Source organism: Colletotrichum fioriniae (assembly GCF_027942845.1).
Source record: "Colletotrichum fioriniae strain IMI 355084 chromosome Unknown scaffold_2, whole genome shotgun sequence".
NCBI lineage: Eukaryota > Fungi > Ascomycota > Sordariomycetes > Glomerellales > Glomerellaceae > Colletotrichum > Colletotrichum fioriniae.
The window spans coordinates 1,176,013-1,201,064 of record NW_027076838.1 but is presented as its reverse complement, the minus strand read 5'-3'; the positions used below and the strand labels follow the sequence as shown (position 1 = coordinate 1,201,064).

The following is a 25,052-nucleotide window of genomic DNA, read 5'->3' as shown; positions in this document are numbered from 1 at the left end:
AGGACGTGATGTGATTCTCCCCATTCACAATAACTGAGCACCCCCTCCTCCTCTTCTCTGTACTCGTCCATCTTGATAAGCCCATCCCTTCCCCCACGAACCCCGCGAGATCTCCCATACCACACCACAGTAGAAAGCAAGCGCCAGCCATCCAGCTCCTCTGCCACGTCACAGAAACACATGCATACATCCACAAGCTGTATTACGCGAGCGATGGGAGAAACAGGATAGACGAACAAGCCCAGCCCCTGGAACCCCAAGCCAACCCTGACCCGGGTCCGTCCTATCCTGTCCCCGTGTGTCCCCCGAATTCCGACGAAGTTGGGCTCGTTGCTGGCAAGAAAAGGTGTCATGAATTTATCCCCGCTTACAGCTGGCTGTCTGCTTGTCCAGGGCGGATGGAGGTGGCAAGGTTGACCCCGGCTCCGGACGATCGTGATAACCTCTCGCCGTCGAGCATCATTCCGCAGATCGTCCTTTGCCCCCGGCGACCCGGACGTGATCTGACAGTAACCTGAAAAGGAGAAGACGGGATGGAATGAAGTCCAAGGCCGATGATTATACTGTGTAAATAGACCTCAGCGCTGCTCGTGGGGACCAAAGTTACCTGCTGAATATTAAATACACCGCCTGGCATCCCTGGTCCTCAAGCCCCCGTTAACGGTGAGAGACAGGGCCATACCCCGTTCAGATCAACATGTCACCGTCGCCTCACTCCCCATCTCATATTTTGACTTGTGTGCATGGCTGCTCGTACTCATTGCTTCATTATATTTATGTTGCGTCTAAGATATGCTGTCGCATCCCGGTCCGTCATGGGGAGCGGGGGGTATCATTCTTTGAAGGACCAAAAAAGGTGGTTTTAGAGAGGAAGATCACCCGCCGCCACGTACTGTTTTCTCCGTTCTATGCCTTCTTTTGCTGCCGCAGTGTATCCAGGTGATCGGCGCCTTCACAGGTCGCGATAAAAGGGGGGGCATTACATCTACTCGTTGTCCTTCATGGATGGACTCCTGCAGTGGAGCCGGCGAGACACGCCCGTGAAGACGGACTGCCGGCCCGTCTCTGCCTCCAGTATATGAGCCACGTGCTGTTGGAACCGTTTCTCGGTTAGCAAGTGGTCCTCCTAGAGGCGCTGCTTCTCCTCCTTGCTTGTCACGCCGGTGACATTGCCAAGAAAGTCCGAGATGGCTTCGAAGTAACCCTCCTCCAAAACACTCGAGTTGTGGTCGCCTGCGGGCAAGGGCTTCCAAATTTTGGAGGGCGCAGCAGAGAGTTCGTAAAGTTGGCGCATGTGACGGGGTCTAAGACATGTGTTAGTCTACAAGAGGCAACATGTGAGACACGCGAAAAAAGCCGGCGTAGAGAAAACCAATATCAGACTCTATGTCGTAAAATTCAAATCAAGCGTCCCGAAGGACTCATATTTTGTGGGTGGTGACTTGCGATCATCATATGGTGTAGGAGAAGAAGCAGGAAGAAAGGGTTGCGTAGCACTTACGGTACGATTTCGTCCTGGAGACCAGAGAGAAAGAGGATCGGCACGGATGTGATGCTAGAGATGATTGATTCGCTTGGCCAGACTTGGTGGCAGAGAAGTGTCAAGTACTTTGCCGGTGGCAACACGGAAGGGATAAGCTTGCGCATGGAGAGGAAGGTGTTCTCCAAGATCAGGCCAGCAATGTCTCCATCCTTTTGGTTCTTGGAAACCAGTTTGATACTGACAGCGCCGCCCAAGCTTTGTCCGTAAACAATCAGCTTATGGTTGCTCGTCTCTGCGCGAGATCGGAGGTAGTCGAGGGCGGTTTGCGCGTCTATGAAGAGGCCGGATTCGTCGGGCTCTCCTGTTGATAGGCCGTAGCCGCGGTACTCGAGCATGAATACGTTGCAACCGATAAAGTTGATAAGCATGCGGGCGATTGGCAAGCGGTGGCCAATGTTACCCGCGTTACCATGGAACATCAGGATGGTGACATTGGAGTTCTTTCCACCGCGCGGGCCGCGGATGTAGAAAGCCGACAGCTTCTCGCCATCGTTTGTGGGGATGACGAGTTCTTCAAAATCCTTGATGCCGTACTGTGAGGGTCTTGGGACATCGGTTCGAGAGTTTGCGGGCATATGCGAGGGGTAGATGAGAGCTCTGGAGCGGCACAGCACAATCAGTCAGTCGGTTGGTCCGCTGAGGGTGGGATAAGGAAGCGTCACATGGACATTGGGGGTGGAGGGACCTACTTTTGCTTGAAGTAGAGGAGGCTAGTCAAGACAGCTGCGATACCCTAGGTAAGAGAAGACAAGTTAGCCTGCAGCACTAGCGAGGCGAGGCAGTCGAGGCACGACCTCGGGCTCAGGCCCAAGAGGAGGGGTTGCAGACAGGAAGGTTAAAATATCGGTGTGAGAAGATGGGTAGCCCGTAGGACGAGGAGGCGGGAATGGCCATACCGTCGAGGCTATGGCTGGTAGCCGCATGTACGCGCCAACAGTACTGAGCATAGACGCCGTCTGCTCGAGGTAACTGTTGGAGGACGGCGATGCTGAGTTGGAAGAGGACATTGTTCGAAAGAGCCGTGGGCAGGGCGAGAGGGAAAAGGCGGAGGAAAGATTATATTCGTATTGCTGCTGGACCGTTCGGCGAGTCCTCAGAAAGGAATGGGCCTGTTTGATGGGGAAGGTAAGGCCCGAAGCGAAGAGAGAGAAGCGGTGCAGAGTCCAGGAGAGAGCGGAGTAGCCTTGCCTTGGCCCTTGGTCGCGAAGGCGGTGGAGGCCGATGCTAGCGGAATGTAGGTACCTCGGTAGGCAGCTTGGAGTGTAGCGGATACCGAATTCGTGTTAGGCGCAGTGGATTGTCGGCATGAGGCGACTACGGACCTGGACCTGGCACTGGGACCGTCTGGGGCTCTCTTTCTGCACAACTGAGGTGGGCAGGATGGATGGACGGACGAACGAACAAGGGGGTCGTGCACCAAGCGGAGGTGGTGGGTGTGTGGTGGTGAACCCTGGCTGCGGGAAAGAGAAAAAGAGGTTGCTAGCCGGAACGAAAGCGAGGATCGGAAAGCTGATTTGTGTATTCGTCGGATAGTTAAAGGTATCAGTATCCACAAAGGTGCCGTTTGTGAGGTATCGCTAGCCTCTAGGTGTATATCTGGATGCGATTAAGGTATTTGCGCAGGAAGGTCGATATCCAGCTGTGCTATGGGAGATGGCATTGACGGCGCGAGAGGTAGGATTGGAGGTGGTGTTATCCGTAGTGGTTGATGGTGGTGCGGTTTGTCTTTAGCGAGGCCGCATGATGCAGGTCAGAAGGGAGCAATACTGGGGCGGGATCTGGCAGCCGTGCGGCCGGGATGGATGACCGATGGATGTCTACAGTACTGAAGAGATGTGGCTGCGGACGGTTCAATGCCACTGTTGTGTGAAATCCCCGTCGTGTCCAGTCTTTGGTGGTAAATCGTGGGATGATGTTGGGGGGAAGAGGGGGCTAAGAAGTTGTGGCGGGTCTCCTGAGGCTTGTTGATGCGGCAGGTGACCTGATTTGGTGGTAGGCCGCAGGGCTGCTTTCGGAGGTGCTCGGCAAACAAGGGTTACAAGTTGCAGCTTGCCAAAGGCTTGCCGGATGGAGCTCAGTGGCGGAAGTAATAAATGTGAGAATGGGGAGAGAGTCAAGAGATACGATGTGCGATGCGATGCGATGCGATCGGTAATGATGGTGGGTAGCTCAGACTTGATAGGTGCTAGCAAACGAAACGAAGCGACGAGTCCGATGTCACTTCCACTTTCGCCATCTGTTTCTACTTTGAGTTACGTCCGAAAAGATAATGGCTTCAATATCCGTCCGTAGGTCAGACTGGTCAGCGAGGCCATGGCGGAAGCATAAAAAGGATGGTTGAGCCTTATGAAAGGTTGGGAGATGGAAACGCGTTCGTGGTCGTGTGTGGTTTCATTATGTTTATTTGTAAAACGCGACTAGCATGAAGCAATAGACACCACTCGATCTCCCTGCATGAAGCTTCATCAACAGCCGTCTACACCTCTTCAAGCTTTGGGAGGTGTAGCTGTAAGGTAGCTTGGAACTTACACAGTAGGATAAAGTAGCTCAGGGGGGCGATCAATGCGAATGTCACCGCTCTCTGGCGTTGAACTACTTCCGTACACTACTAGCTGCCTTAGTGACGGGAAGCAATCCTACATTACATAAGTAGCTTGCACGCGTGACCTATCGGACTGAACCTGCTGCTATGAAAGATTAAAGTATCAATGGATTACGGAAGTGAAGATGCAGTTGCCCTGCTAACCTCGGACCTCCAAGTGCGCCGTGGGATGACCTAGCGGGAACCGGTGATTGGGTAAAGCCCGGCAAGAAAGGGGGAAGCAGCGACGGTGATGGGAGCTTCCCGGTGAAAGACAACCGGCGGCATTCGTGGCTTGAAGTGGAGATGGAGATGAACTCCAGCTCTGTCAAGTTGTCAACATCCACCCTTCACCGTCCTAACGTCTGTCTATCTTGCGTATACCAAAATCCTGTACGTCCACAGCCCGCAGCTCATTGCACATCGTCATTCATAACAGCGGGGGACCACGTCTTCCATTCCAGAGCAGTTGGGGACCCCGAGCCGTCCGGATGTGCCAGTTGTCAGACACCCAGATTCCATACCAGAATCAAAAAAAGGTAGCTGAGACTTCCACGACTTAAATTGGGCTACCTCAAGGTACAGGTGGATACCAAGTATCTATGGGTTTCAATGGTCGTGTCTTGGCCCCGTCCAAGGTTCGACTTTGACCTCTGAGCTTGAGTTCAAGCTTGGCGTCCTTCCGGTGGGTTTCGGCCTCTTTGAGCCCTTGCTGTTGAGTTGATGGATACCGTCTATCCATTTGGAGTGCTGGCGTAGAGCAACTTGATATAGTTTCTAGACGAATGGAAAGGTTCTCTCCAATTGCAGCGTTTGACCTGGGCTTTCCGATTCGTTTCCGCCTCACATTACTCCGTACATGCAGAGGAGAGAGACATTTTGTGCAAAAGCTCTGCAAGTCATTACAGCATCCACATCTCGGCCCCTCTACGGATGCGGTACCACGAGCACGCCGGAACCCACGATTCAATGCTTTGTGTCAGTTTACTGCCCCCAGACGCCGGGGGCCAGGGCGAAGCAAGGGCGTGTGCAGGAGACTGCCCCAACGCAGAGGGAAAAGCAAAAGCAACGACGAAGGATCTCCAGCAAGCAGCAAGCCATTCATTCATTTGGTAGAGATCAGGCGCTACAATGTATTACAAGCAGCAAAAGCCACGCAGCTTCCCCGACGAACAGGATCATGGAAAGGTCTTCTACTGCCTATACAAATCGCTGTTCATGCAGCAGCGGAGGCAACAAGCACACAGCCGCCGATGCCATTGACCAACTTGTCACCAGCGCTGGTCGTTGGAACCTTCGTCAACTTAGACGCGCGCTTTGGAGGGCGCTGAAAATCCATCTCGTCTGGGTAAATTGGCAATGCACTGCAACTGGGGGCCCGTCATGCAGCCCGCTAATCAACGTACCAGAGGGCGATGTGACGGCCCTGTGGAAAATGCTAGGTCAAGGCCCAACGCGGCGGCAGCAGCCGTTCCGTCGTTCTGGGACCGTCGTCGTCATCTCCTTTGATTCGCGGCGGCGTCCAACGCCATCTAGACGGAAAGGGGCAGGCACTTGTCGTTTGATGACTTTGTTCTCGTCCGACCCTCGGCCTCACCTGGTCTTGCATGATGTTGCTTGTCCGCAGGAGTCAGAACAGCAGCAAAACGCAAGGTTGAAGGGGTTTCCGTGAACACCCCTGGTCATGGAAGAAGATGTGGAAGCTCTTCTCTCCACGAATATGCCCAGAATAGAAGCAGAGCCAGAAGCAGCAGCCGTTCTCTTGGACTTCTCGGCCCCTGAGTCGTCGTCTGCTAAGCAAGGTTCTCATCACCTCCCGTGAAACCGCGGCAGGGCGGGAACGGGGAGAGTGAAAGACAGGCCATCTCTGGCGACCGAGACTATGCTACCGCCCGAGATCAATAGCCCCGCCCAGGTCGGTCCCATGTTCCCTTACTGGCGATGCCTACCGCAGTACGCAGTACTGCGTATACGGATACTCCATACCCAAGCGAAGCCACGCACTTCTTAGTTCACGATATAAGGCCGAACGGCGATGCATGGCGTACTACGTGTCACTGTGAGGTGAAGGAGGTAGTGAAGGTGCCTGCGTAGGTTCAGGGCAGAAGCACATCTACAGCCGAAGCAGCTAGAGTCCCATCGTTAGCAGACATGCGGCGATACGGTGAACCCACAAGCTAAAGAGGCCCTAGGCTTTGCATATCCACGTTCCCATTTCTACTGGTCTCGCCTTATGAATAATTGGGGGGACGATCTATAGCTGCAGAATCTGAAGGGACTTTTCCAGCGACATCGCAGCTTTGAGAAGGGACTCTACGGAACACACTGGGGACAGTTCAACCACCATCAGGAAGTTACGGTAAGGGACTGCAGTTTGCAGTGAACATCTCCAGATTCGCCCAGCGTCCGTCTTCCCACAGAAGACTGGAATGAGGCGGACGGATGTAACCACCCCCACCGTACCGGACTCATTGATCATGATTGGGTTGCTGGAGATGATCTGCTATCAGAGTCCAAGCCAATGGTAGAGGCGCGTCAGCTGAGTTTGGGATCCAATGGACCACTCGAGGCCATCGAATGTTGCTGAATGACCTTGGTTCCCCTAGGATACCGCTTGTCAACGGTGGAGGGCATGGGCGTGTGACTAGGAACAACATGTCAAGCTGCCCAACCTGACAGACCGTCAGTCACTCCGAAAGATGCACTCCAGTCTCCAGTCTCCATGTCCCCACGCGCAAAGAATCTGAGGAGGGGCCCAAATCCGAAAGGGACGAAAGGGCAGGGTGGTAGGTGAAGGAAGAAGCAAAAAGTAGAGAAAAAATTCACTGAGAAAAAGTTTCGGCCGATTCCACTTTGTTTGCGTTAGGTAGAATTTGCAGTGCAGCCAGCTCTCTCTCTCTCTCAACCAAGCTTATCTCTATCTTACCGGATAATTTTTTTCTTTCCCAACTTCATCCGTCGACCCAAAGACTCCAGCTGTTCGGCGCGCGCAAAGCTTTCTTTCGGTTCGGATGAGAGAAAGATCAAAGTAATCTCAGCATTTAATCCAATAATTCACAGCACGGCCGCCATCTGCCATTTGGGTAACTTTGGGACCAAAAGTCTCTGCGCCATTGCCCCTCGATTCGGCACGCCACCATCCATCAACTCGCCCATCCTCTCTGCCCGCCAAAACAAAAAAAATCCGTAACCACCACAACACAACACTCCCGCGCGAACGACTCTGGCCCCCAGTTCAGCTCAAACCTTCTCAAATTGAACTCATCCAGCATAGGTTCAGGAATTTGCAGTCAATAGTCGCTTCTTGCGCTCTTGCCGCTCCATTACTACCGACCGGTTTTGGATCAGTTGCTTCCTTCTCGGGAACAGACAAAATTGTGTTGCGTTCCTGCTGCCCGTTCCTAGTCACAATTTTCCCCGTCTCGCGCTCACTCACACTCCCACACTCTCCATCTCTCTGAGTCTGAGTCTGCCATCGGCCTCTCTTTATTACTTTTCCAACACAAACCTGAAGCGCGAAACACCACACTTCACCCCTCCATTCCCCTGCCACCCCTGCCGGCCAAACGCCCCCTTGGACCCCTCCAAATAAGGGATTCCAACATTGGAGATCGACGGCACAGCTGCGTATTTGAGACGCGAAACCAACACGGAGAGGTGCCCCTGACATCTCAAAGCTGAACTCTGAAGTTTGAACCTTTTGGTCTCCTTCTTCTCAGTGCTCACTCACGTCCCCGACCAAGCCGAGAGACTCAGAGAGCCCATCATCTCGCCATCTCTCTTTCCCTGTCTTCTCATTCCCATCCATCCTCCAGCTCATTCACTCACTCACTCCACAAACACACACTCACGACCCCTCGTGGCGCCTCCAAGCACCTCACATCAACTCATCTCACTCTCACACATACCTACATCCACCACCCACCTCTCGGGCTGTGTCTATCAAACCCGCTACACTAGTTTCTCGCACAGCCGCGACGGACTGCCAACGTCTCACCACTCCGCTTTTCAAAGCTCCCAGACTCTTGGACTCTCTTCCCCAAATCCTCCCAAAAAAGAGTCCCGTCTTGGTCTCCTTCTGCCCTGTCCCCTCTCTCCTGGTTACAAGGCACGTCCCGGCTTGCATTGCAGTCCACTTCTCGACGATCCCCCGAGCCCATCAGTCCGGCCAGTAAGCCAACGCCCTGCTTCTGCATTCTGCAAATCCACAAACCGACATACCTATACCACCGTCCAGAACCGCCAACCAAAAAGCAACTGACGCTCGCACTCGTCGCCTCCCATATCGACGACCCCCCATTTCACCTCCGTCAAAAACCGCGACCCAGTCAGAACCGTTCTCTGCCCAACCCTCGCGCCCAATAGAGACTCCCATCGCAAGGCCAACACATCATCATACAGCGTCGCTCCCTTCACCATGGTGTCCTTTTCGTGTGAGGTAAGCCGTCGCCGCCCTCTTTCTCCCGTTCCGTATCTCTCTCTTCCTTCCATATTCCCTTCCCCATGATCCCGTCTTCCAGGGTCCCCCTTTACTCTCATTCCGTACATACCTCCCCCCGTCGGTATCTCCCCCCGAAGATCCCCATGTCGTCTTATTATAAACTCGGGGGCCTGACATCACATCCTCACACCACACCTACCACACCTCCCACACATGGCAAGACATCGCAGACACACCCCTCCAACTACAGAGACAAACCCCCTCCACTTCCCCTTGGATGCCGTCTTTAATAGCCAGTGTCTCGTCCCGTCCCTCCCTCGCCTCCCAGACCATATCCGTACAATATCTATCATACACCCCTCTTCAAACACAACAGAATCCAATAACCTCTCGAATACTTCCTGCGCAACATAACTGACCTGTCTCCTTCTTCCTCCACCACAGAATTGTGGTGATGTTATGACCAAGAAGAAGCTCGATCCCCACAGAAACCGTTGTCGAGGCGCCACTTACACCTGCATCGACTGCATGGTCTACTTTCCTGGAACCGAATATCGCAGCCACACGGTTAGTAGCATCAGCTCCCACTGGCTGTTTGCAGTCGCTTGTATGAACCATGGCACTGACTCGGGCGGCGAATAGAGTTGTATGAGCGAGGCCCAGAAATACCAAGGTGCTCTCTACAAGGAAAAGAATAACAACAAGAAGAGCAAGACGAACAGCAACCAGGCGTTCGCCCCTCAGCACGACATGGCTCAACACGCATACGTCGAGGACGTTCCTGATGCCGAATTCGAAACTTTCCCCTACGAGGCCAGCGATAATGCCAACTCCCCCGCCGACCTTCTCCCCGAAGCGCCAACACCTCCCTCGGCTGCTGAGGGTCATGTCAACGTTTTCGACTTTCTCGACCCCTCAGCGACGCCGAATGCGTCTGCCCTAGGTGCTAAGGAGCCGAACGAGGAGACACAGCTGGTGCGCTACGAGTACGAGGCTGAGGCCTATCTGGATGATGAGGGAGCAATGGTCGATGAGGACCCGGGTGCCCTCGTGCAGTACGGCACTGGGGCCATTCCCCAGGGATTTGAGACTCCGGCCTCGAAGCATGAGCGAAGAAGGAAGGACGGAAGCGAGAAGAAGGACAAGAAGCGCAAGCGTCTCCATGTCGACACTGACCAGATGATGGTCGACGCCCCTCCCACAACTTTGGCTCACTCTGGCCTGACGGGCGGTCTCAACCGCATGATGTCGCGCCCTGTCTTCCCCCCTTCGCCAGACTACTCCGGAGGCGACGTCGCAGATCCGTCACCGGCCAGCCCGCTAAAGAAGACCAAGTCTTCCAAGCACAAGAAAGAGGGCGGTATCGGCAGCAACCTCATGGGTCTCTTGAACATGAACGGCACCAAGTCCAAGACCAAGAAGCGCAAGGTCTCCTCATCCACCAAGAAGCACTCCTCATCCAGCCGCCACCGATCAGACGGCGAGAAAGCTCCCAAGTTGATCGAGTATCGGCCCGGTTCCCGCGACAGCAAGAAGGGCGAGGACGGTGATGACGAGGGCCAGATGGTTGTCTACCGCCCGCGCGCCGACCTGTTTCTATCCTTTATCAACAAGGGCCCCGAGAGCGAGCGCGGCTGCAGCATGAACAAGGCCCTCAAGCGCTTCCACCGCGAGCGCAGTTCTTCCGGAGACGGCCTCGGCAAGCTTTCGGAAGAGAAGGAGCTCTGGCGCTCGCTGCGCATGAGGCGTAACGACCGCGGCGAGATTGTACTTTTTCAGGCCTGAATCTGCTGGTCGATGTGTACACAATCATGCTGTTCTTCTCGAGGGGTTAGCCGCTCTACGGCTCGGACGGGATATCCAAGGGTAAACTCATAAAGGACAACGGAGTTATCGAGCGTCATTTTTTGTTGCCTTTTTTTTTCTTGTTTTCTTCTTCTTGTTTCATATTCCCATGCTAGGCAACTCTGGCACATGATACCTACAAGATGGATCGGAAACCATCAATGGCCCTGGAGGGGAAACGGGGCCAAGGGAGAAAGGCAAGGGGGGTTTGGCCGTGAAATATCGGATATTACTCTACTTTTTTTTTTTTGGGTTGATGCGTCGATCTCCTTTTATCTGATTCCCAATTCTTCGGGATAACCAATATCGTCGTACTCTCCGTTTAACCCTCGCCCACATTCTCTTAGCTGGTCTTCGAGCCTTTCACCGAGCCATCTGGGCGTTATGGTTGCGAATGAGGCTCCGGTTAGGCAAATTCGAAAGTTGTTCTCTTCTTCTTTTCGTCTAGTTTTCTCTCTGCCTGTGTTGAAGGAGATTTAATGATGGGGGAAAGAAGAGAGGGAGGGAGAGTCGAAGTTGGCGTGGCCTCAGTTCTATGGTATATATATATATTGATATTTTCGTTCATCTTCTTTGCCTTCGTACAAAAGTATGGTAAACGCAAAATGTTGTAACCATTTCAGTTGTTGATCAGAGATTCCCCCTTCTCGAGCCTGTGTCCATGATCAATAGAATTTCGTAGGTGTACAAATGCCACAACGCCGCTCCACTTCATCAAGTCGCTGTCGGCTGGGAAATATGCGCCAAAAAGTGTCACATAACCAAAGTGTACATCGTGATGATCATGAATACAAAGCATCACGCCGAGCGTTATCCTCGTACCACGGCCCTCACTGTCTTTCAAGTTCTCAAGCAATCCGCAGCGGTAGAATATGCTGCACCATAGCCTCCCGTCTACAAAGCGGACACTCTGGCTTCTCACGCACCCAGTCCCCGATGCACGTCCAGCAAAACACGTGCCCGCACTGCGTGGCGGACGGGTCTTTAAGTTCCTCGAGGCAGAGGGTGCATTTCCTCTGCGCGGCGCCGGAAATGTAGGCCATTGTCTTTTCGTCGCTCAAATCGAAGCGCGCGCCGGGTTCGCTGGAGGCATCTGCTGAGGCGATGACGGGCGTGTGTGTGACGGCGGAGATGTCGACTTTGCTGCTCCCTGCGCCGTTGCCGCCTGGTGTTCCTGTCTCGGTGAGGAGGAGCCCCGTGTTTGCGGCATAGGCGTTTGCGTCGAGGGAGACGTCTAACAAGGAACTACTGTTGGAGCGTGTGCGTGCCGCCGCCGCCGCGGCAGCAGCAGCGTCGGAGATTGTGGAGCGGATGTGCAGGTAGGACTGCACGGCGAGCTGGGCGACGAGGAGGACGCCGAGGACCTCGTAGCCTGCGCGGTCGGGGGAGTCGGGGACGCGGCGGGTGAAGACGTAGCGGAGGCCGAGGACGCGTTTGGCGAGCTCGTAGTAGGTTCCCGTGAAGTAGAAGATTGCGAGGGTCGCTGCGTGGATGGGCGCTGCGGAGGTCAGGAAGGGGAGGTTCGTGGCGAGGTAGGCTTTTATTGCGTCTTTTCTGGATGTTGTTTTTGAGGAGGATTTTGAAGAGGTCGACGGCTCGAGGAGGGTTCGGAGGCGGGCGCGGAGGGTGGGGAGGGCGCGTCCTGCGACGTAGGGGAGGAGGACGGAGGTCGCGATGTAGGATGCGCGGCGGGCCAAGGTCGGTAGGGCGCCGGAAGGGTCGTCGGTATCGTCGGAGCCGACGTGGAGCTGGACGAGGTCGCAGTACTCCTCGCCGAGGGTGCGGTTCCCGGGAAGGGTGGTGAGGCCAAGGTAGAGAGTGTCTGCGAGGAGCCTGTGGAGGGCGGTGGCCGAGTGGGCGGAGCGGGCGCCGAGGAGGAGGCGGTGGAGGGAGGTGAGGGTGTTTGAGAGGTGGCCCTTGTAGTATGCGTCTTTCTGGTGGGCGCGGATGATGTCTGGGGCGGAGGCGTAGGGGTAGGGCGAGGAGGGGAGAGTTGATGGCGAGGAGGAGGAGGATGGATGTGATGGTGATGGGGAGGTCATTTTGGAGAGGTGTTGTGCATTTGCGCTGCGTGCGCGCGGCTGAGGTATGTTATGAATCCAATTTTTGGGTCGCGTGGGTTTTGGAGAGGGCGGTTTCGTTTGTGGTTTTCGTGGGGTGAGGTCAGAGTCGCAAAGGCGTTTGTTCGTTGAGGGTATCGCGGGATTGGTAAAGGTAATGAGGTCGTGAGGTCTAGGTACAGCCGGGCCCGTGGTTGGGATGTTTTTTGAGCCGAGGCGATTTGGGTGCCGGGGCGGGTTTAGAGGAGAGGAGAGCTCGGCCGATTGTCAGCGGCGTCTGTCACTGGTTAGCATGTGTGGCAGCCAACGCAGCGGCGCCGGAGTGTCAGTGCTTGGGTTCCACGGCGGGGGGTACTGGCAGGGGTTCGATGTAGATACCCTGCCGCCCTGCCTACCTCTTCTTGTCTTCCATGTGAGATGTCAGAACAGCTTTAGATGACTATGATGGTGACTTTTTCTTCAGCAAGTCAATTGATTAGCTGATTTTTATTTATTTGATATTTTCCATAAAATTTGTACTAGATACGAGAATGAAGTTGTCGTGTTAGTGACAAGGTCTGGGGAGAAGTCATTCCACGGTAGATAAGCGGCGTTAGGGCGGCCGGGTTCCCGGTGCCGTGTTGCTAACATCCGATCGCGCACGAGGGGTTCAACGCTTCCCGCCCGCTCAAAGCTCTTGTTCGTCTTAAGCCAACCCAAGCTTCCACCTATCCGAGACTTCTCCGAGTAAGTCGGCTCAGAAAGGCATTGAGGTTTTTTCAACGTCAGAGACAAGACTCTGAGCATTTTAATTACTTCTTTTTCTTTTTCCCACGGACAGAAATTCGGGCTAAGAACTCATCCGACCTTTGGATGACTCATCTCATACCCCGCGGTGATTTATTCTTATACTGACTACCGCCAAGTTCGTGCAGGTGCACTGAAGGTAAGATATCATGCGTCACAAAGTCTCTTGTCAACTTCGAGGAGATAACTAACACATTGTTATGTCCAGGTAACTCGAGCTGCTCAACATGGGACATCTCATCACTGTTGCGACTTGTTCGCTAAACCAGTGGGCTTTAGACGTGAGGTTTCCGCAACTTACATAGATGGTCTTCACACGACCCCTCATCTATGTTCAGGAAGCAAATTCTGACCGGATTCACGTATAGTGGGAAGGAAATGCCGCTCGCATTATTGAGAGTATTCAAAAGGCAAAGGCAGCTGGAGCTCGCCTGCGTGTCGGTCCCGTAAGTACTGTCAAGTTTGAACTGTGGCACGGCGGCGCGAGCAAGGACAATTGCAAGTATGCGCTAGAGTCTAACAGAATCGCAGGAACTAGAGATATGCGGCTACGGATGTCTCGACCATCTCCTCGAGCAGGACCTCTACCTGCACTGCTTCGAGATGCTCCGCCGCATCCTGCTAGACGAGACCTGCCACGGCATCCTCCTCGACATCGGCATGCCCGTGCAGCACCGCAACCAGCGCTTCAACTGTCGAGTGCTCTGCCTCGATGGCAAGATCCTTATGATCAGGCCCAAGATGTGGCTCGCCAACGATGGTAACTACCGCGAGATGCGCCACTTCACGCCCTGGATGCATCCCAGACAGACGGAGGAGTACCATCTGCCCCGGATCCTGCAGGATATTCAGGGGTCTACCCACGTCATCTTTGGAGATGCTGTGGTTTCAACTCCCGATACGTGCTTTGGTGCAGAGACCTGTGTAAGTTTATCGGAGACCACGGTGACTAACTGGTTCGATGGCCATGGGAGATGAGCTGACACGCTCGCCCACAGGAAGAGCTCTTCACGCCCAATGCCCCGCACATCGCAATGAGCCTCGACGGCGTGGAGATCATCACCAACTCCAGCGGCTCGCACTTTACCCTGCAGAAGCTCGACACCCGTCTCCAGCTCATCATGGAAGCCACGCGCAAGTGCGGCGGCGTCTACCTCTACGCCAACCAACAAGGTTGCGACGGCGACAGGCTGTACTACGACGGCTCCGCCATGATCTTGGTCAACGGAGACGTCGTGGCCCAGGGATCGCAGTTCAGCCTGAACGATGTCGAGGTCGTCACGGCCACTGTCGATCTTGAGGAAGTTCGCGCCTACCGTTCCGCCATCTCGCGTGGCCTCCAGGCTGCGCGGTCTGATGCCAAGTATCAACGCATCCAGACTGCTTTCGAGCTCAGCTCCGAGGACGAAGACGCGGATATCATGGTCACCCCTTCGCCCCCTATAAAGCCCAAATACTACTCGGTCGAGGAGGAGATTGCTCTGTGTGCTGGCTGTTACCTCTGGGATGTGAGTTGGACCAAGTATCCCTTTTCTACATGCCCGGCCGACCTAACTCCCCCTATCAGTATCTCCGCAGATCAGGAACGGCAGGCTACTTGGTACCCCTGAGTGGAGGAATCGACTCTTGCGCCACAGCGAGTACGCCTCTCCCTCCCTCTGTCAGTCATCCTTGAAATCAGTCGCCACTGACATCCCTTTCACAGCAATCGTCTTCTCCATGTGTCGCATCGTAATGAAGGCTGTCGAGGAGGGCAACGCCCAGGTAATCGAGGACGTCAAGCGCCTCGCAAAGTATGACGGCGAAGGTGTGCTCCCCAAGACGCCCCAGGCCCTCTGCAACCAAATCTTCTCAACCATCTACATGGGCATGAAGACGCAGAGCTCCGTCGAGACGCGTCAGCGCGCCAGGGACCTCGCCGAGGCCATTGGCAGCTACCACATCAACCTCGATATTGACGACGTCTACAACGCCCAAAAGAGCCTCGCCGTCACGGCGCTCAACTTTGAGCCGAGGTTCAAGGTCGAGGGCGGGACGAACCAGGAGAACCTGACGCTGCAGTGTATCCAGGCGAGAATCCGCATGGTCACCGCGTACGAGTTTGGGCAGCTGCTTCCCACGGCCCGCGGACGACCTGGTGGTGGAGGTCTGCTTGTCTTGGGCAGTGCAAATGTCGGAGAGGTGCGTTTGCTTTGCTTTGATACCCATGTTCATTTCCGCTTTGATGTCTATCTAACGACTGCCACAGTCCCTCAGAGGTTACTTTACCAAGTCAGTAATTCAACTTTGACGACGAAGAATGACTCATACTGACTAGTTTCTAGATATGATTGTTCCAGTAAGCTTTCATCCCGCTACGTCCTATTCACGGGAGCTAGTACCCCACATCACTTTAAGAGGGGTCTGGTCTAGTCCGTCTACTTGTCTCGTAGACCCCCTTATCCAACTGTACCGGTGTCCCATTGCCTGCCTACGCCCTGGTATCATTGCCAGTACCAGCAGGGGGCCAAGGACTGCATGACGACTCTATAGCATCGGAAGCAGTCTACCGTCATTCCATGCCTGACTAACACTCAAAACTTAGGTGCGGATATCAACCCGATTGGTTCCATCGACAAAGCCGACCTCAAACGCTTCATCGCGTGGGCCGAAAAGGATTTCAACATCCCATGTCTCCACGACTTCCTAACGGCGGTCCCGACCGCAGAGCTTGTACGTGATATACCCGCTAGCCCCTCAAGCCTCCACCCGCTGAACGCGCAAGAGCTGCTGCGGCTCAACTCATGCGCCAGCATCCTCCCCTTGTCTTGGGGGGAAGAAACAGAGACTTTGCGGGGACAAACAGCCTGACTTACGTGATCACAATCGCATTGTAGGAACCCATCTCAGAGACCTATGTACAGAGCGACGAGGTGGACATGGGCATGACCTATCAAGAGCTGACCATCATGGGCCGTCTTCGCAAGGTGAACAAGCTGGGGCCGTTCGGCATGTTCCAACGTCTCGTCCACGACTGGAGCGTCGACCGCAAGCGCGGACCCGACGACGATGCTCCCGCGTACGAGCCTAGCCAGACGGCCGACAAGGTCAAGAAGTTTTTCCACTTTTATGCCATCAACAGTGAGTTTTGCTGTCCTGGAAGACAAAATGGGACAAACTGCCGTTTGGTGGTTCTAACTTGGGTGAACAGGACACAAGATGACGACGCTTACACCGGCTCTTCACTGCAATGACTACTGTATGGCAGCACACCTCATCCGCTTTGCTTTCTTTTCTCCCGGTTGAAGAAGTCACTGACTGGTCGATTAGCACCCGACGACAATAGATTCGACCTCCGGCCCTTCTTGTATCCTCCATTCTGGAAGAGCTGGAGTTTCAAAAAGATTGATGCGGAGCTTGCAAAGATTGAGAAGCGGAGGGCAAAGACGAAGGCATAAGTGTATTCGTAGTCTGTATCCCGTAGTCCGTAACCCCCTACCTTAAGGTATCCCGTCACTACTAGATGATGGGGGCATGGTTCCGCATGGAGACGAGGGGCCCTGTAATTCTCCCCTGTCGCTCGCACTCGACCCACAGCGTAGGGCTAGCGTTCCGGCGATCAAGGTGGAAACAGATTCCTTAATAGAGAGAAGAACTGCACTAGAAACGATATGCTGGGTCCCCAATGGGTCCATACCCGTCCATGGACTCCATGGATTCCGCGGTATCGTCGGACCCCGAATCTACAAAAATGCCCGAAGACTGTATTGCAGAGTATAATGACCACAAGGACGCGTGTAATGAGGCTCCCTATTCGTTGTCGGGCCCTCTTACGGAGTCCTTCTGTAGAGCTTGTTCGTTACGGGCCACGGCTCCCACATGCCGGCCGCTGCCTTCCCCCCTTCCCGCCCCCTCCACAGCCTACCCCACATTTCCCGACTACAAGCCTCCGGCAAAGCGCCGGCTGTCCATCCGACTATTACCTCGCTTCGGATCCGAAAAGTTCATCACTCTCCAATTCCTGTGAAGTGCGGTGTGGCCAATCAGCATTTTTGTGATGGTAATTCTCTCCAGGTGGGGTGGGTGGGCTCCGGGAGGAACCCATGTCAAACATGATCGAATAATATGCTCGAGTACCCGGTATCGTTCTCACGATGCGAGGTTCCTTGCAGAAATCCAGCCCTCCTGCCAAGACCTCTAAGGGGCTGGGTGACGTTTGTTCCCGTCCCTGTCTCCCCGTTTCCCCGTCTAAAAGCGTGGTTGTGATGGCTAAGCATGTGAGCTTATTGGCCAACGTGGTCCTGGCTCGTCTGAACATGTCCTGCGGTGTGTAAGTTAAGGTAGGTAGTGAGATCCATTTAGTATGTGGACCAGGGCTATGTGCGTACGCTTTACTGTGGAGGGGGGGAGGAGAACATGGAGATCTGCAAACGTCAGGAAAGGGTAGTGTTTTTTCTTTCGCTTCCTATGTGGCGGGAGTTCATCCGGAACATGGCAAGGTTCTCAAAGTCCACTTTGGAAGAGTGGACGGACTTTTGCTTCGATGGCAACGGTATTGCAGTGACGATGTACGTGACGACGACGGGTGACGAGTTGGTGAACAACGCAGAAGCGAGTATCGCCAAAGTGGGAGGCAACGGAAAAAGAGAGAGAGGCCTCGTGAACAAGATGGAAACATATAAGGAACGTCGAATCTCCATCGACTAGAGAATAGAAGAATAGAACATCAGCAAACCTAGCATTGAGAAGCTATCAGACAGAAACATCTTCCCCAAACCCAATACGCTCTTTCATAGTCTCACGACTCTCGCTCACTCACTTACACAATAAACCACCACTCTTTCCCCGCCGAAGACAACGAACAACGGCCAACAATGCATCCCGCCGTCCTCCTCGTCCTAACCTCCGCCCTCCTCGGCACCGCTCACCCAGGCCACCATGAAGAAACCCACCCCTCCATCCTCGCCTCCCGCCACGCCCACCACGGCCTCGCCCGCCGCGGCCTCGAAGCCTGCTCCTCCACCAAAGTCTACCGCGACCTCCAAGCCCGCGCCCTCGTCCGCCGCACCGACGCCATCGCCTACCACCGCGCCATCCGCAAGCGCGCTACCGACAGCGCGGGCGTAGGCCACAACCTCACCTCCTCGCACGTCGGCATCGACACGTCTACTCCCTCGGCGGACCTCTTTGGCTCCAACCACACCTGCATCCTCGACCCGGAGGGCGAGATCGGGCCGTTTTGGGTCAAGGGGGAGCACCTCCGCTCCGACCTGCGCGATGACCAGGAGGGCGTGGATGTCGTTCTCGATGGGCAGTTCATCGATGTCGAGACGTGCGAGCCGATTACAGACTTGTACTGGGATCTGTGGAACTGTAATGCTACGGGCGTCTACTCTGGCGTGCAGAGTTCCATGAACGGGGATGTGAATGACGCGAGTAATTTGGACAAGGCGTTCCTCCGCGGCATTCAGAAGACGGATGCCGATGGTGTGGTGCAGTTTACGACCAAGTTCCCTGGTCACTATGACGGCCGCGCCACGCATCACCACATGGTAAGTCTCTCTCTCTCTCTCTCTCTCTCTCTCTCTCTCTCTCTCTCTCTCTCCTCTTCCAGAAACCACAGCTCCTATTCCACATCAGAGAGAGATCATATACTAACACCAACAACCCACCCTAGGTCGCCTTCCTCGACGCAACAGTCCTCCCAAACAATACCCTCTCCTCCTCCCACGCAGCCCACATCGGCCAGCTCTTCTGGGACCAAGACCTCATCACCGAGGTCGAGTCCCTTTACCCCTACACCCTCAACACCGTCGACGTGACCCTCAACGCAGACGATCACGTCGTCACGAGCCAGCTGGGCTCCAACGCAGACTCGGACCCTTTTTTCGACTACGCCTACCTGGGCGACGACGTCGCCGACGGATTGTTCGGCTGGATCACCATCGGCGTCAATCGCTCTGCTTCATACGAGACTAGCTACGATTTCGAGTTGACGGAGACGGGCGGTGTTGCTGTTGAGGGGCAGTCGGATGGTGGGCTGAGTGGTGGTATGCCCAGCGGTGGAATGCCTAGCGGTACTGGTGCTTTCAGCGGAGATGCGCCGGCTGCTACTGCTACTGCTGCTGCGACTGCTGCGTGCGCATAAAATGGTGATAAGTTGTTGGACTTTTGGAAAAGGGGGGGTGTGATGCTTTCCTTAGGGGAGAGGAGATTCTTTCCTGCTGGGTTGATATTACATCGTTCTCCTGCCTTCTCTAGGTTCTACCATCTCTTTTATCTGATATCAAATTTGTTAAAGCTGTAAGATATGGTTTGTTGGATTCTTGAAATCATGGTGTTTATGTTAGAAAAGTAAAAACTCTGAAACCCGAGTACTGTTGTTGCTCATTGGTGGTTTTCTAAAAGCATTCTACTCTGCGTACTATCTATACTTGACTCGGGTATCTACTTTGACCTGACGTTAATTAAGAACCCAGTTGATAGCCCCCAGAGGCTGATAACCCAACATCGCGGAACTCGTCCATGTCAGATACCCGCACGTGGTTTCGCAACCGAAGAGCCAAACAATACACTCTTTACGCCGATACCCATCATCCACGAAAGCAACTCAGACCGCACAAGTCAAGACACGGTAGTTTGATAGGCTTGGAGCTTTGACGTACGCTTACCGGTTGCAAGTCATCAAAGATGGCCAAGCGGCGCGAGAGAGACCATTCGGCCATGCACATTGGGACTACACATCTGGGCATAGACGTGCTACTCGTACAACTCATTACAAATCCATATCGATTCCAAATTTCCAGTATGATTTCTACATTACTACTTCTCACAAACTACATTGAAAGAAGGGAAACGAGCAACTTTGTTACAAAGACATTGTCGCCTCAACCAGTGCCACAGAACATATCAAGGCAGAATCTCCATGACTCTGCAACCTAATAACATAAGTACTAAACACTGTGGTCGAAATAGTCACAGGACGTTGAAAGAGAATTTCGAGTGTCATCTGTTCCACAACCCTCCCGAGCAAAGTCAGTGGAGACACGAGACATCGCTGCGCTGACGATTGTCTCTGTAGTCGATTCCCGCTGGGGATTTCCTCTGCTTCTTGCACTATCTAGCAATGAAAATCTTTGATTCACTCGTTGTACCTATTCTGTCTACGCAAAGGCAAGGGGGCGATTAGTCCCGAGACAAGCCCCTAGTCCCACACTGGTTCTGAATCGGAAGGGAGGAAAGAATCTGTAGCGGAACAAGGGTGGAAACCAGTGTCGAAGGAAACACTTCCAGATGGCTTTCTTCAGTCTCGAGGGAACTTTGGAAAAAAAAAGGGATTCCGAGGCAAGCCCAGCAAATTAACATCAATAAGACTGTAGCTCGGCGAGTCCAGTTATTGCAGTATCCGCATAGAAAGAGGAAATCTACCAGTGCACAGAGTTGTCTCTTCAGTTGCAGTAACTTCCCTGCCAAGCAGAATTGTCTCAGCAAAAAAAGCAAAAAAAGTCGACGAATGAGCGGACGATCAATCGATAGGTATCCTCTCCTCAAAAAATCGGCACTAGTAAAACCTCGATAATCGACGATTGACCCTTGTTAAGTTGTCTCAGAAATCCGGAAAAGAAAAGTCGAGATCGGCAAGCGGACCATGCTCGAATTGGGTCTGAGAGATGCTCCAAGCAGAAATGTCTCACACAGTTTCCGAGAAAAGAGCCCTGTAACGAAATAACCTTTTTCCAATCGTGGGCCCTTGCAGTGTCACAGAGGCAAGGGGACTCCGCGTTTCCACTTCAAAGACGACGTTGTTGATCTTTCCTTAAATAAAAAAAAGCTGGGCTTCTCTCTTTACTGTTGTCGCCCGCGTCGTTTTCGGTACGAGATAGCATGTTTGCCTGAGATCGAGACCATCGCTGGGGCCTTCCCCTTCCAAACGTTAGCAGATCTGCAACGGCTGTGGGTGAAAAAAAGGATTTCATCGCGGCAACCTGAAATGGGCCCGCCAACGTCAAAGCCCGCCGCCGCCGCCGTCTACTGCAGGTAACGTAGCTCCAGGCAGCCGCTTTGCCTCAAGGTATTACAAAACCACCTCGAAATCCTGTTCGATGCATTCTTTTGACAGAGCCGAATTATCCGATGATTCCCACTCAGCAGCGGACTTGCGTAAGTAGCTCTCGGGGCCTTTCTTGTCAATATCGAAATAGGCCACCAGCACATCTGTGTAACTCGGCCGTGGTCATCGGGACCTATTCCTCCCCCCGGATGTGACTGCGCCCAGACTGACGAGATCGGTAGGGCTGCAGGTTGTCCAACGGCGCAATAAGGTTTTTTCTTTGTTGGAAGGTAATAACCTGTAGACTTCGCTGTCGGGCATCGCGTTCCGATCTTTCGTAGCCGTCACAGCCGGCAAGACATTGGGGCTCGAAAGGATGGCTGATCTATATTGTCTGGCTGAGCTTCTCGCGACATCATCCGTTTTTGTCTCAGGCTGGCGCCTTGGACTCGTTTTGTGTCGTCGAAGACGGCTATTTTAAAGTTGCGGTCAAGCACTTTGTACGATGGTGACACTCGGAATCCTGTTTGTTGGACAAGGCGGCCGGAGTCGGTCAATTGATATCCCTCTATTGTCGCACACATACGATCTGCGTGATCAACGGGGATATCATGCGCTCTTTAAGTTCGACAAACACTTGCCAAGCAGTGCATCCAAATATCATCGTGGCACATTCCAGTAACTTCTGCCATGTATTTCCGCGAGAGACTCGAAGCTTCTCCCGCACCTGGAGCCAGCACAGAGCTCCCAGCCTGATGCCACAAAGCTTGGTATCACCAAGAGACCTCATGCCGAGAGAAATGGCTTCTGCTTGTGCTGCTTGGCAAAGATGCCATCGCAGTGCAGATCCGTGGAGAGCAGGCTGCCGAAGCCCATAGAGATCTACTGCGTAGAAGGCCCAATAGTAGTCCATTGAAGGTGTGCAAATGATTGGCAATGTGGAAATGAGAATCCAGACCATTAGGACGCCAGTGCAGGTCCGTGGTCACATCACTCCTCGAGGCTCAATTAAGCAAGGGACCGTGGGCGAGATCTCAGCTTCAGGACCGCTCGGGCGGTGCGGGTGGCACCTAGCAAGCGGACCAGTCTTCGGACAAACCCTTCAATTCGCAAGATTATGGATGAGAACTGCTTTTGTTTAACTCCGCAGTCTGTGCGAGAGTTCGAGTTCGGAGTTCGGATGGGCCAAAAGCCGGTTGTTGCCAAATAGTCTGCACATCTGTCAAAGTATGCGATCCACACTGCAGACTTCATCGCTGCTGTCAATCTTGAGCCTTGATATCTCACCAGTGGCGAGAGATTTCCATGTGGTGAAAAACAAACAGTGTTGTCAAGACTGAAGATGCGAGTGAGTAGTGTGGAGAGCTGAGAGGAGGAAACAGACTATTGTTTGGGCTAGCGGTGCCAACAGTTCTAGAGCACAACTTTGCGGATAGAGCCACTAGTCAGGGGTCAAAGGGAGGAGTTGATAGATCCCGCTCCCAAATTCCACGAGTCTGATTAGACTCTTTTGGAACGTCCAGCCGACTCAATCCAAAGATAAGGCATCAGCGTAGTAAGGCGGGGTTCCGCGTAGGCCTAATGTTAAAATGTCGGGGGACGTCGGCCATGGCCGTCTCATATCCCAACGCTAGATGCATTGTGGAAGCAAGAGCTGATCCAAGAGGAAGTCTCTCCCATGGTTTTCAATATTTGGCGGTAACCGCTAGGAACCAGCACGTCAGCATCGGCAAGCATTACTTCCCAAAATGGAAGTCAGGGCCGTTGACCGGCAGGCAAAGAAAGCCAAAGATGGCCCAGAACATAAGAGAAAAGAACGCAACTTGATGTCCAGGTGCCTTGGGCGACGATGTCTCAAGCCCTCGATCATCGATGTGAACCAGCAAGGGTGGCGTTGGCCACTTCAACGCCGCCGAGCGCTTTCCCAAACCAGTGCTTTCCCAAGCCACTGGGACTCGGCTGTTGGTTGTATTGCTCTGCAGGCAATCACCACATATTTTCCATGATCTTGACTGATTCAAGCCGGCAGTGAAGAAACTCGAGTATCGGCGGTAGTTGGTGTAAGGCTAGACAAGTTCGGAGACATAAATGAGGGGCGGAGAAACCTCTTCAGGTTTGCTTGGACGAATTTCTCCGAGCCATGTCAACAACGTCAGAGATGACTGTCTGTGTATGGAAAGCGCACTGGTTGTGTTACTTGAGTCCGTCATGGAGACTGGACTTTTTCTATCTTGGTTGCTCAGCAAAGTCTTCAGCCAGTTCTGTGTAGTTCGGCCAATGCTCCCACTTGCATCGTGAGAGAGAGGTCATTCAAACCCCGCGATCTTTGAGAATGTGGTTTGGATACGAGGTTCTGAGGTAACATCGTCATGCATTGCATGCATATGTGCCGCTGCGATGGTTGTCAGCTCTTGTGCATCTGACAGAAAGGCTGGCTTGGCATTGGTTGGCTTGGCCGCCACATCAGATTGCAACCTCAGGAACAGGCCCAAGCATGCACTGCAGTCATTTTCGAGAGAATGCTCTCAAGCCATGTAGAAAGGCATGCGGCCTTGGTATCATGGACGAAAGAGAAAAAGGTAAAGCGACACAGGAAGTGGCTTGCGGCTTGTCGGGGCTGTTGAGGCTGGCCGTGGCCTCGCCCAGCGCTGCTGGTTTGGCTGACGCTATTGAACCGAGCCAAGTAGCTAGTTGACTCAAATAGAGTTGATCAGCGTTTGGGACATTTTCCAGCAACTGAGTCGTTGGAATAATTTGTGGGTGAGTGGCGGACGAGTAACCGCGTTGGCGGTTCAGTCGAGATTTTCGTCAAGCTCTAGTTATTTCGTGGCTTCATCGATGTCTGCCGGTTGTTTCGTAGCTCTTCGCAAGCACATTTAGTCTAACGGACATTCTTTCTTAGGTTGGGGTAAAACAACGTAGAGAGAATTGTCTCGTGGAGACGTTCGATCTGTAAATGCACCCGCAAATGTTGACCCCATGATCACTCGCAATCTTTTGCCGTAACCGAGAAACGTATCGATCAAGTGCCAAGTTTCCGACCGATAAGGTTGTCTCGGCGAGCAGTATCCTAATGCAGGCCTTCTAGGTGGTGGTCAGCATTTGCCAATAATGACACCTGCATGGCCTCAGCTATCACGGAGCGTAGGCGCCTCGATGACAGCAAATGATGGCGGAAATTGTTCGGATCGCAAAGCCCCGACTAGGTGCGAGTTCGTCACATACGAACCGGGCAATCTAGGCCTGCAGCGCCAAAGTGGGGAAACTTTGGGAGAGTTGGCCAGGTCGAATCAAGAACTGTACCTCCAGCCGTAGCTGAGAGCAGGGTATTCTGCCTAGAGCGGGGGAAAGAGATCTCCAGGCGTTCGTGAGGAGCCTGGGAAGCGCCTTGTCGTATGCTGGATCGAAACCTGAAAAGAAACTTGCTGCGATGTGTTGCACGAACTGCAGGCCGTTACATATTTCCCACGCCGGCTTTCAAGGCTGAACTGAATAGTGGGATGCGAAACTGAACGAGTTGGATATCTTCAAAGGTTTAGGTTTAGGTTTAGTTGTCTCCATCCGACTACGCCGTACGTCTTTCCGTTTGACAGCGACGGGCGAGGCTCGTTACCGTGTCGTTGGTAACGTGGCCCAGTTCGAGTTTATTCTTGTGTTTGTGGACGGTGTGGCTACCGGAGGATTCGGGGAATGGAACGGATACACATCAGGCGTTTCTGTGTTAGGCCTCGGGATGTACCTTACTTCCATTGGATTCCGCTGACGGA

The 25,052-nt window shown here is 53.6% G+C and overlaps 5 protein-coding genes across 5 annotated transcripts; 3 read left to right on the top strand and 2 right to left on the bottom strand.

Annotated features, from left to right (window-relative positions):
• Positions 1-1,126: 1,126 nt before the first annotated feature.
• Positions 1,127-2,550, bottom strand: bem46 (bem46 protein, variant; the record flags this gene model as incomplete). The annotated part of the gene is made up of 4 exons (XM_053187819.2): positions 1,127-1,304; positions 1,502-2,140; positions 2,233-2,276; positions 2,440-2,550. 4 exons carry the CDS (start codon positions 2,548-2,550, stop codon positions 1,127-1,129), a joined length of 972 nt encoding a protein of 323 aa, XP_053055323.2.
• A 6,663-nt stretch (positions 2,551-9,213) lies between these two features.
• Positions 9,214-10,350, top strand: N0V96_002144 (uncharacterized protein; the record flags this gene model as incomplete). Its single annotated transcript, XM_053187820.2, has 1 exon — positions 9,214-10,350. One exon carries the CDS (start codon positions 9,214-9,216, stop codon positions 10,348-10,350), a length of 1,137 nt encoding a protein of 378 aa, XP_053055324.2.
• A 908-nt stretch (positions 10,351-11,258) lies between these two features.
• On the bottom strand, positions 11,259-12,452 carry PEX10 (peroxisome biogenesis factor 10; the record flags this gene model as incomplete). The annotated part of the gene is made up of 1 exon (XM_053187821.2): positions 11,259-12,452. One exon carries the CDS (start codon positions 12,450-12,452, stop codon positions 11,259-11,261), a length of 1,194 nt encoding a protein of 397 aa, XP_053055325.2.
• Positions 12,453-13,483: 1,031 nt separating this feature from the next.
• QNS1_1 (glutamine-dependent NAD(+) synthetase) lies at positions 13,484-16,693 on the top strand (the record flags this gene model as incomplete). The annotated part of the gene is made up of 12 exons (XM_065756446.1): positions 13,484-13,537; positions 13,625-13,702; positions 13,788-14,180; positions 14,255-14,764; positions 14,824-14,896; positions 14,962-15,437; positions 15,505-15,527; positions 15,581-15,594; positions 15,841-15,968; positions 16,133-16,376; positions 16,447-16,494; positions 16,566-16,693. 12 exons carry the CDS (start codon positions 13,484-13,486, stop codon positions 16,691-16,693), a joined length of 2,169 nt encoding a protein of 722 aa, XP_065614815.1.
• Positions 16,694-18,109: 1,416 nt separating this feature from the next.
• Positions 18,110-19,383, top strand: N0V96_002141 (uncharacterized protein; the record flags this gene model as incomplete). Its single annotated transcript, XM_053187823.1, has 2 exons — positions 18,110-18,787; positions 18,913-19,383. The coding sequence occupies 2 exons, from the start codon at positions 18,110-18,112 to the stop codon at positions 19,381-19,383; spliced, it is 1,149 nt and encodes a 382-aa protein (XP_053055327.1).
• Positions 19,384-25,052: the final 5,669 nt, after the last annotated feature.